This window comes from Apis cerana, linkage group LG16, assembly GCF_029169275.1.
Source record: "Apis cerana isolate GH-2021 linkage group LG16, AcerK_1.0, whole genome shotgun sequence".
Lineage (NCBI taxonomy): Eukaryota > Metazoa > Arthropoda > Insecta > Hymenoptera > Apidae > Apis > Apis cerana.
In genome coordinates this window covers 2727862-2740056 of record NC_083867.1, presented here as the reverse complement: position 1 = coordinate 2740056, position 12195 = coordinate 2727862, and the positions used below count along the sequence as shown (strand labels likewise).

Below are 12195 nucleotides of genomic sequence, written 5' to 3'. Positions count from 1 at the left end.
TATTTTTGATCGATTTAATATTGAATTTAATATTGAATATTTTACGTTTAGTAAAATGTTAATAAAATATTTATAGAAATTTCAATTTGCTCAATTAATTGATAATAAATAAGAAATATAAAATTCTATGACGTAAATATATAATTCTATATAATTCCATATAAGTAAAATGATTTATTTATATTTATAATATATTTTTAATAATATTATTATTTATATAAATAAAATATAAAAAAATATAAATAATTTAATAATAACATTATTATCTAATAATAATTTTTGTATCTTTAATAAAATTTTATTAAAATTTTCATTGATGCATTATGATATATTGGAACATGCGATATATTAGAAAAGATACTGTAAAAAGTCATAATAAAATTTATATCAAATTAAAAAACGATTATCTATTCAAACTATCTACGCAAATTATGTTTATTATCTGTTCAAAGTGTATTAATTCTTTGTATTTTTTTTTAACAATTTTCCAATAAAATATTATAAAGATATAAATTATAATAAATTTAAAAAAATTTTTTAAAATAATAGATTAGTTTTAATTTTCAAAATAGATATAATAATTATAATATAATATATATTATATAGATATAATATATTACAATGTAATATATAATTCTAATATTATATATATTATATTAATATATAGACAATCTAGACAGTTATAAGCAAATATTTGTGCAAAATTTATAAACAGGATTAACAACGGATCATTCTTTTTAGAAAAGACAAAAGTAAAGGTTATACAAATATGATCTGTTTGCCATATGTCTATTTGTCATATTATCGTCGAACGAATTGTTTTGCCGGAATAAAGAAACGTAGATCGACAGAAAATCTCGGAAAAAAAACTTCAACATGTGAAAATATGTTTTTGCTCTTTTAAATTTTTTATAAACGTGATGAATCAAGTAATCCATAAATGTTTTAATTTAATCCAATATTTGCATCGGACTCTTCATATCGTAATTGGCAAATAAGTAATTTGATTTTGGAGGTTAGGTTTGTATTGTGTTAAATATATTATTATCGTTTTCTATTTTATAGTATAGATACTTTAAAATATAATATATCATAAATTATATTAATATTTAAAAAAGTAAAGAGAATAAGGCAATTGGTATAATTTCACAAATTTTTTATTTCTTTGCAAAATTATACTATCAGAAGTTTAAAATTATTAACTTGTTTTACATAAAATTAAACTATTTAAAAAATAAATAAGTTAGGATTTCATTCTTTTGGAAAATTATTTTAAAAATTATTGTTAAAAATTTATCAAATATATAATATATAAATATAATAATAATAATAATAATAATAATAATAATAATATAATATATAAATATATTATATTATATTAATATTAATTTCAAATTAATTTAAAATTAGAAAAAGAAATTAGAATTCAACATGAAAAGGAAAAAAATATAATTTCAAATTTTTTATTAATAATATATTTTAACTTATATTAATATATTTCCAGAATTTTTATAGAACTTTTATTTTATGGAACTAAATACAACATATCTATATATATTATAATTCAAAACATTTTCTAATTTTCTGTATTTCATGTCTTTTACATATTTTTTTTTTCATAATAATGATTATAGTATATCAATGGTATAATTATAATAATTTCAAAAAATTATCTATTTCTTTGCTAAAATATGTTTGATAGTTTAATTTTCAGCTAGATTTCTTTTAAAATTTATAGTATATTATAATAATTTCAAAAATTCTCTATTTTTCTCTACTCTTCTGTTCATGTCATATGCATTCCATAAATTTTTTTATTTAAAGTGTGGATAAATATATATAAAATTATAAAATATATATTATAAAATTTCAGAAATTTTTTATTTTGCAAAAAAAAAAATTAGCATCCATAATTTGTCTTATTTATAAAGAAAATTATAATATATCTATATATAGTTTTTCTATTTCACAAATTTCCTTTTTTTTATTTTTTTGTAAAAATATATTTGGCGTTCACTTATTTCCATAATTCATCTTTGTGATACATTATAACAATTTCAATAACTTTTTACAAAAATATTTGATATATATTAGTCTTGTCTTCTCTCATCCATTCATCTCTAATATTCTCCTTTTTCATAATTATAACATTCATTGTAATAAAATTAGAAGTGGAACAAACGGAAACTTGAACACGTCTTTTTCGATGGTGTCTATTTGTTAAGATTATATTTTTGCCATTGAAGATCAGCTTGTCGTAAATCAAATACAATTTTTAAATAGCCAAGTCTGCGTTGATGACTTACAAAATTAGGTTTACACGTGAATACAAACGACAATTGCGATCCAACCAATAGCGTGAAGACACTTACGAATACCGAGGAATCATTATGGGTTTCTTAAAAGAACTTTTTAACGTGGTGTAGAACAAAGTAAGCCAACTATATGTAATATGTGGAAGAAATTTGCGAAATGGGGTCAAAAACGGGACGAAGATTTTGCAAAAACATTTTTTAATCGAAATTATCTGGTATTTTATTTTTGCGGTAGTAATAATTCAATTAATATACACGAAGAAAACATACATGAAAAAAAATGAATTCATTCACGATATTTTTTTGTATGCATTGAAGTTTCTGTTGATATAAAAATATAATGCAATAATATCAATCGATGATCTTCGATACAATTGTTAAGGTTATATTTTATACGAAACATATATATACGTACTTATTAAAAATATTTGATTGTTTCTATTAATATTTTTATTTTTTTAACAACATTTTTTATTATGTATTGAATTTTATTATTTAAATATATTTCAAAATAATAAAATATTATTTCAATAAAAGATTAGTCAAAATAGATTCTGATTCTAATAATTATTGAAATAAAATTTTTTCTTTATTTTGTATTTATATATAAAATTATTATAATTGTAATTATTAACAAAATTTTATAAATATATTTGCATCGTATATATTGTTATCTGGTATTTTATTTAAAAACAACAAGAAGATAAAAAAATTATATCGTTTATTCAGAATTCAAGCAATTTTGTCATAGATGGTATGTTCAATATAATTTTATTTAAATAATATCGTTATTTAATTATTTAAATTTTATAATTATAATAATTTTATAATTTAAAATTATAATTATTTAAATAATAAAAAACAATAAAAATGGTGAAATAAAAATATTTTCTTAGTTAAAATATACTATTTAGTATATTTTTTATTTTTCAAGATATATTTTCAAAATATTTTTAAAATATAACTAATAAATGAATAATACAGCGGATAATAAACCTAAGCAATTTTTTTTTATTTTATTTTTATTTTTTAACTTTAGAATTTATTTTTACTGTCCAGTTAAAAATATCATTTAATTAATTTCTAAAAAAAAATAATTATAACCTCTCAACTTTTTTTATTTTTTTCATTATTTTTTGTTAGACCTAATTCATTTATTCTAATTTAGAAATTAAATTTAAATTTCATAGAAAATAAAAAAAATTTCAGTTTTCATATATTATTTTATATATCTTAAAATGTTAATACTTTTTTTTATTTTAATTAAAGAAAAATAATTTCAATTTAAAATTTTTATAATTAAAACAATTTATATATTTAAATATCTTTACAAATAATTTCATAATTATAAAGGAAATAATAAAATTTTCAATTTTTATACATATCTTTCAAAATTTCAAATAAATTATCTTAATTAAGGATAGAATCTTATTTTTAAATTTATATATTAAATAAAGTAATCGATATAGATATTTTTAAGCATGGTATAACGGCACTTCAATATTTTTATGTGCCTGTTCCATAGAAGTTTTACCTTTCGTTCGTACTGTTGATTATCCATTAAAGTGTCGGATAAAGTAGGTTGGCTTTTTCGAACAAGTCCTGATTCAGTTTTATGTTCATTCCTTTTTTTTTTTTTTTTTTTTTACTTCTATATATTATTAGGTTAAGATACCATGTAGATAAAAAGCAATAATTAAGATCATTTATTGTTGAAGAATAATAATCTCGTCATATTTATTACATATGGAGCAGGAAGTTAAATATTTCATACAATTAATTATAGATTGATATGCCGGAGAGATTCATAAGTGTTGCTTTCTTAAATATATGATGGATATAGAGAAATGCATTCTTTAATGATTAATGGTTATGTTATTTTTGATTCACTTATATTTTTTTATTATTAAAATATTTCATATTAGTCATATTTCAAAAAAGTATTAACTTATTTATTCCGAAAAATCATTAATTTAATAATTGTTTTTGATAATTTATAAGAATTAAAAATTATTTAATTTTGCATTATTTCAGAACGTGACACTTGTGATTTCAAGATATGATAATTTGTTTTTTTCATATTTTATTTGCTTTATTGTATTATTTTAATCTTTAATGATGGTTTCATTTATTTGCATTCTTTGTTTTTGTTCATTTATTGCGATTTAACATATTCGATGATGGTTATAAAAAAATAATGCTTAAAATAAATAAATAAAGAATTGATAGTTTTATTATCTTTGTTGAAAGAATGAAATCTTTAAAAATTAAGATCGAAACAATAGTTATTACATATATTTAAATTATATTTATTGGATTATATAAAATATTATTGCTGAAAATGAATATATTTATTGATTTTTTCCTTGCTAGTGGTTAAATGTTTACTGTAATAATTGTAAGGAAAAAAATTAATTTGCTTTAATTATCTTATAATAATATTTTTGAATAAATTGAATGAATAAATTATATCTTTAAATATATTTTGTATAATTATATTAAATACTATAATATATAAATCTACGATCTTAAATTATAAATTTTAAAACATAATCTTATTTAAATATTATAATTTTATTATAATTTTTAATAACTTTTAACCTTTTTTATAATTTTTTTATTACATCATATGATCGACTACATTACTATTTTAATTAATTTAAATTAGAATAATAAATTACATATATTAATTTTTTTTTATATTCAAAAAATTTAGCAAATTTATAATGTAAATATATGTTATATAAAACACATTCTTATATATATTTTGAACTTATTATTAAATTTTATTATATCTTAATTTTATAATTTATTATTAAAATTTTTAAGTAATTTATTCTTTAACTAATTTTTTCAATAAATATAATGTCCTATGAATTTATTTGAATGTTATTTTTTAAATCTTGTTTTTTAAATTTTTTAATTCTTATTTTTTAAATAATTTTTAATTAAATTTTATTTTTAAGAAAAGTATAAATATGTTAAATGGAGAAATTTTTGTTTATTGAAATATTAAGAAATTAATTAACTCCATGAAATCAATATTTCAATACATTTTTGTTTTTTTTTAAATATAACTTTACAATATAAAATAGAGCAACATTTTAAATTACAAAATATTCAAAATATAATGTTTTCTTATTTTGTTGTAAAAAAAAAAAAATATTTCACGCAAAGTTATACTTAATAATTGCTTCGTGAATAATCTATTGTATTTTTATATTCATCAACTTTTATTAAAATTTTTAGGTTAGGAATTTTTTTATATGACAAATCAAATACATGATCAAATAAAGGATCATATCTTGGAGAATTGATTATCTATTTATTTACAAGTAGTAACATATATTGATTCTAAATAAAGAAGATATAATTTCAAATTAGTGAAATTATGTATGTATATCGCAATTGTTAGAAGTCATCGAATTTGCTTCCAGCGCAAATATTATCATCCTTATGATTATCATTGTTAATTTTTAGGCAAATTTAAATTTAATATCTAAAAGTGTGATCTCATTTCATCGATTTTAATAATCTTAAGATACGTTTCATGCGATACATGAGCAAAACATCAATTATAAATAAAATTTATCAAAAAATTTTGTAAATTCGGAAATTATAAGAAGACAGCATAACATACAACGTAGAAAAAAGTTATATACTTTTACATAATTACTTTAAAATTTTTTGAACACGAATAAAAAAATGAAACTTAAATAGAAAATAATAAATGTAGTTTACATTTTGTCATTTAGGATATATATATGCATTTTAAATAAATTTTTAAATTTTCTATAAATTTCCATAGTCATTATCTTTCCTGCAGAATTGTCGGATAAGCAGAATATATTATTCTCTCTATCATTAAAAGTATTAATTAATTTTTGTGTCTGACAAATTTCTGTATAGAATATGTTATATTATTTTGCATTGCAGAATTCACATCACATTACCATCTCCATTACCATTGCTAGGTTAGCCAGAATCGATGTCACACAATATTTGGCTTTGGTAGAAGTCTAGTTACGTGATACATCTAAGAATAAGTGGGGATAATGTGACGTCACGTATTCTCCTCCTATGGAAATTCGCGCAATTGAGCTACTTTTAGTGATAAAGAGGATAATGTACTCGTTTGGCACCTTGTTAAACAGATAATTAAAATAATTTTACATATCAATAATTACGTTTGTACTTATCAAAGTTTGCGCAATTATTACATAGAATTATTGCTTAAGATATTGATAAATAATTGAGTAAAATGAACAAAAATAAGACTGAGAATTATCGTTTCAATTACAGAGAACACATTATAGAGCTTTTTTATTTGAATAAGTTTCAACAGAAAATGAAACGAAAAAACTTTATGCTGAACGCTGATCAATTTTAAAAAAGGAATGTCACGATTGTTCGTGAATCAAATAATTTTATAATATTCGGATCATTATATTATTTTCGATATTAATACACTACTGTCCATGAGAATTTAGTCAGTTAATCGTGAAACATGATTAAAAAATTTTTGTAATATCACGTTTTCATATAAATAATCGTGTAATGTGTAAACAATAAATATATTTTTAAAATAAATTGTCACGTATAATTTATTCGCCTAATATATCTATTAAAGCAAGACTAAAATATAGGAACGAAAATTTTTTTTTTATTATTATATTTATGTTTCTAAATATCAGAGAAAAAGAAATTGTCTTCTATATTTTACATTTTGATAAATATTTTCTGAAAATTTTTTAATATATTTAATACGAAAATACATAAATCTAAAGTATAATCTAAAATATATGTTCATTTCATTTCTCTTGTATACTTTTCAATAAAAGATCGCCAAATAGTGATGGACGGTAATGTAAATGTCTAAATTATAATACGATGAATTGATTTCCGTGTATGTAGCCTCTCAGTGTGTCACAAATTGAACAATGTTGAAAAACGCACAAGCAAACTAAAATTTCTATTGATTTTTTAACTTCTCGTTCGTTGTAACACCGTTCGTGCTGCTCTTATGCTTTTTTATGTACGCTTTGTAGTAGAAATCGCCGAACAGCACGATCATGAAGAGATTTTGAGGAATCATTATCCCAGCTGTCCACTTCGGGAAACCGCAATCCTCACCCCACGCCAGCAATATAAAGTGTACCAGTATTACACAAAATTGTGTGAGTTGTAATTGGGTCACGTATTTCTTCCACCATGGTTTGCTTAATTGTAACGAAGTGATCAGATAGTAGGTGTACATAACCACGTGAACGAAACAATTTATCGTACCTACATGTGGTGTAACAAATATTTCCTATTAAAAAAAAATTTTATCGATGATGATATCTCGCCGTGTTATTTATCGATCCTGATAAATACTATTATTATTATATCTTACGTGTCCAATTATAAAGAGATTTCTGTCGAAAATTTCAAAATAATAATAATAATAGGATCGATAAAGCGAGATATATCATTATTCGAGAAAATATTTGCGAGGATATTAATATAATGTGATTCATATTAATATATAATTACTTGATCTCGTGAAAGGATTAAATGATTTACCTAATAAAGTGATGTGACCGCCGGGCAAGAATTTAGTGCATACCCAGGTGCCAAAAGTCATTCCTGTGTGATGATAGACGTGGAGGAACGATATTTGTTGTTGTTTCTTTCGGAGGACGAAGAAGACTGTATCGAGCAAGTCGAAAAGCTTTATCAGGAAGTAAAGCCAAACCATTCTGGTTATCTGTGTTTCAAATAATTCGTCGATATTAAAAAAAAAAAAAAAATGAAAAAAAGAAAAAAATAAGGATTCTTTTAATTAATCGAGATATGGAAAAAAAAAAAGAAAAGAAAAATTCATTTGTACACACCTCTACTGCGCGAGGATCGTATGAATAATCAACTGGTTGACAATAGAAACTATAATCGTTTAACCAGGCTAAAACCATTGCCTGGAATCAAGGATAAAAAATTGCGTATGTAATTATTAAAAATATATATATATATATTTTTATATCTCTTTGTCGTTTATTAAATAAACGTTATTAATAATTTCGTGAAGATTTTTACATTTTTAATATAAATTTAATTTTTTATTTTTATTTTTCGTAAGATTTATAAAAAGTTAATTAAAAAAATACTTATAACAAATTGTTGATCGAACTTTGAATCATTTTTTTTGCATTTGTCATTCTTTTTTTTTATTTTATCTTATCGATAAAAAGAAATATCTTATCACCAATATTAATATTCTAAATCTTACAATAAATTTTTCGTATCGAGTACGATTAAATATCTTATTAAAATTTAAATATCGCGTGGAAAATCGCGTGGAGTAGTAAAATATTAAAAAAAAAAAATTTAATATTTTCACGTACCTTATAAAATATATATCCGCACGATACTATCTGAATCAGATTATATATCTGTAAAATTTTATCCAGATTGAATGGTTTCCTCTTTGCCATGATATTGGGTCCCAATTCGTACACGAAATACAAGTAAAATAATATTATACTGAGATAACCCCATGGTGATTTGATGAGGAAGTAGTCTTGCGTCCGAGGATCTCCAAAAAACAAAAATTTTTATCTTAACACTTGGAGAAAGATCTTAACTATGTAAAAGGTTCATATTTTTTTCTTTCCATATCTTTAATTTTTTTTTTTCAATTATTTCTTTTTATTATTTTCTCATCGTAGAACCAAATCTATAAAAATATGGAATATATTAAATACTACATAAGAAAAGTATGTAAGAATGTTTACATTTTATTTAATCCATATCGTTAATTTATTATTTATATTGTTATACATGAAAATTTCATTTGTGCAACATGTTTTTTTTTGGAAATTACAGAGGCTAGAACAAACATAAAAATTGGTATAACCAGAATTTATTATTGTACCATTAAAGTTATTAATTGTGTAATTTTTATTAATGATGATTAAGGATTAAGTTATTAAGTTATTGTTTATGTGCTAATATTGTGAAGTTTTTAGATGAAAATTAGAAAAGGAGAAAGAAGAGAAGAGAAGAAAGAGTTTCTTTAAATTCAATTTATCTTATTATAAATATATTATAAATTTAATAGATAAATCTCAATCGATATTTTTAAAATATTTTATATTTTAATATTCTAGGATTAATAAAAATCAACGTGTTCCCTTCAATGTTTAATTGAGATATGATTATTTTATATATAATTTAATTTTTATGTTAAACAAAACTCATAATCATTTCTTCGATGGATATTAATAATAATATTCAGTTTTGAATATAATTTTCTTAATACTTCGTATATTTCTCATTCTGTTCACATTGAAATTTATTTCTTTTCCAACATTCAAAGAACTTAAAAGAACTTAAAAGATAGAATTGCAGCAACTTTTATGTTTTTTTAGAGCTTTGAATTGAACATTTCAAAGATACCTTATTATTCTTGTATCAATATTTTATATAAAAAAATATAAGAATAATTATATTTTATATGATTCGTATCTATTTTTTTTCATCTTCTCTTCTTCAATTTCATCAGTTTGTTATATAAAAGATTTTATATTATTAATATTGTTGTTATTATCATTAAGTGTACAGAATGTATACAGAAATATTAATTTATTGAATTGTAAATAGAATTTTCTTATTTATTTCTTATTTTATATATATATATACATATATAAATATTATATATACAAATACCTGATAGGTTTTCATTAATGTGACGATAGCCATCGTATATTATTCTTATTAATGCCGCCATGATTTAACACCCTAATTAAATTTTCAGGAAAATCATATAAGATTGCAATATTTACTGATAAAAATCAATCCAATTGTTTTGATTGAATGATCGAATCGAATATTTTTTTCCCCTTTTCAATTTTTAATGCTTCTTCGGCAATAAACTTCAAACTTTTCAATCTTCTTGCTGTTTTTTATTTAACATTTATTTGCTTTTATTTATACAAAAAAGAAAAAAAAAGAAAAAGAAGTCAAAATTACATCAAAATTCACGGTTTGAATTTTATTTTCAAATATCTTATGAAATTAACGGATCGATGATTAATGTCACACTTCACCAATTTAACTAAATGTCTGAACGAAAATTCAGAGTCATCTGATAAAATAAGGTACACTGAAAAATTTGATAAAGTCATTGCATTTATCAATATCATTATAATTAATTATAATGATTAATCTGAAATTAAAATAAAAGTAAAATGTGGCTACTTAATAATTAAAATTCTTCCAATCGATTTTATTTCAAAATGAACTATGTAAATCTTGACTTATGTAAATTTTCGATTCTATGCGTGACTGTTAAAAAATTTTGAATAATTACAAAAAAACGAACAATTGTACAAAACATGTCGTTAATATAATTTTATTTAAATATTTTTGATTTTTGATTTTTTTTTTTTAATAATTTTATATTTATTCGCGCAAGAATTTGATAATTTGAAATTTATTGGAAATCATATTTATCAGAAGATTTATTCAACTTATGGTATTTTCATTCAATTCTGGTCTAAAATTTTCAATATTTATTATTATACAAAATGAAACTTATTTTTATAATATATATATTTTTTTAACACGCATGAATATACAATGGATTCATACAATAAACATAGAAATGTTATTTTTAACAAATTTTTGAAATTGTAAATGTAATTGTCAGTCATGAATTTTTATATAGTATAAAAAGATAATCATTAATTTAACATTAATTACTTGTTGCGTGTACAAATTTAAAAATTCAAAAGTAACAAATTTAAAATAAAAAAAAACAGATATATATATATAAGTAACAAGTATATAATATTTTGTGTTAAATAAATAGTATACGAAGAATAATATTAATATTATTATATATACATGATACGTACAAAGTAATTGAAGCATCCTTCTCTGAAGGATTCTTTTGACATAAATTTTGTTAAAATATTTGAAATATTTTACTCGCAAAAAAATTGCTAAAATTAATAATAAGAAAATAATAATTTAGTAATTTTCCCAATTTTATTATCAGATTTTATATAATTTTAATGATATGTAATTAACATTATCTCCAATAATAAAAAAAAATAAAAAAAAAAACTGCATTAAATCAGATTATTCTTCTTGTGTAAATGATAAATTGCGAATTAATTTAAATACAATCATGGAAATTTGATTATTATAAATTTTATGATATAATTACAAAAATACATTTGAAAAATATAATTGATGTATAAATTATGATAAATAAATTGATGTATTAATTTTCTCTAAGGTATATTAAAATTTCTTATTATATGTATTATATAATATTTATGTCGCTGATATAAAATATTATACAAAGTATAAATTTTTTAAACAAATGTAAAACAACTTGTATACAACTTTTGTTGAATGAGATGTTAATTATTGTTATAAATGATTGAAATTTTTGTCATCTTTGTGTATTTTCCATCTTTTAATTTTATTCGTCAAAGTTAGGAAAAGACCTAATGTTGTTTTATATATCTAAAACAACAAACAAAAAATGAAAATAAAGATAATTTGATAAATGATGTCAATGTATATAATATGCATTATTATATGTGTATAGAAACAACTAAATAATATTTAAATTACAATATGTCGTAAGATGATTGTTTTAATAAATTGTCAAATATTAAACATCTGAAAATTAAAATATCGTTAAAAATTTATTTTTTTATCCATGCATATAAACATTTTTTTAATTTTTTTATTATAATTTAAAATCATTAACGCAAATAACAAGAGTATATCCTTTACCTCAATAATTTTTTGATTAAAAAAGTTCTCCAGGTTAACATTTGAAAATGTTTGTAATGTTGTATAAATGTCGGTTGATTATTTATTA

General features: G+C 20.3%; 1 protein-coding gene across 3 annotated transcripts; it reads right to left on the bottom strand.

Moving 5' to 3' along the window:
- Positions 1 to 5620: 5620 nt before the first annotated feature.
- Positions 5621 to 10451, bottom strand: LOC108000280 (elongation of very long chain fatty acids protein 7-like). Of its 3 annotated transcripts, none has more exons than XM_017060522.3 (5): positions 10023 to 10440; positions 8699 to 8889; positions 8192 to 8272; positions 7881 to 8064; positions 5621 to 7601 (listed from the first exon to the last, which is right to left on the bottom strand). In XM_017060522.3, the coding sequence occupies exons 1-5, from the start codon at positions 10081 to 10083 to the stop codon at positions 7288 to 7290; spliced, it is 831 nt and encodes a 276-aa protein (XP_016916011.2). In that variant the 5' UTR covers positions 10084 to 10440; the 3' UTR covers positions 5621 to 7287. The 3 variants fall into 3 exon arrangements, with proteins under 3 accessions (XP_016916011.2, XP_028523772.2, XP_028523771.2); XM_028667971.2 differs by having other exon boundaries at positions 8699 to 9030; positions 10023 to 10439; XM_028667970.2 differs by having other exon boundaries at positions 7300 to 7626; positions 10023 to 10451.
- Positions 10452 to 12195: the final 1744 nt, after the last annotated feature.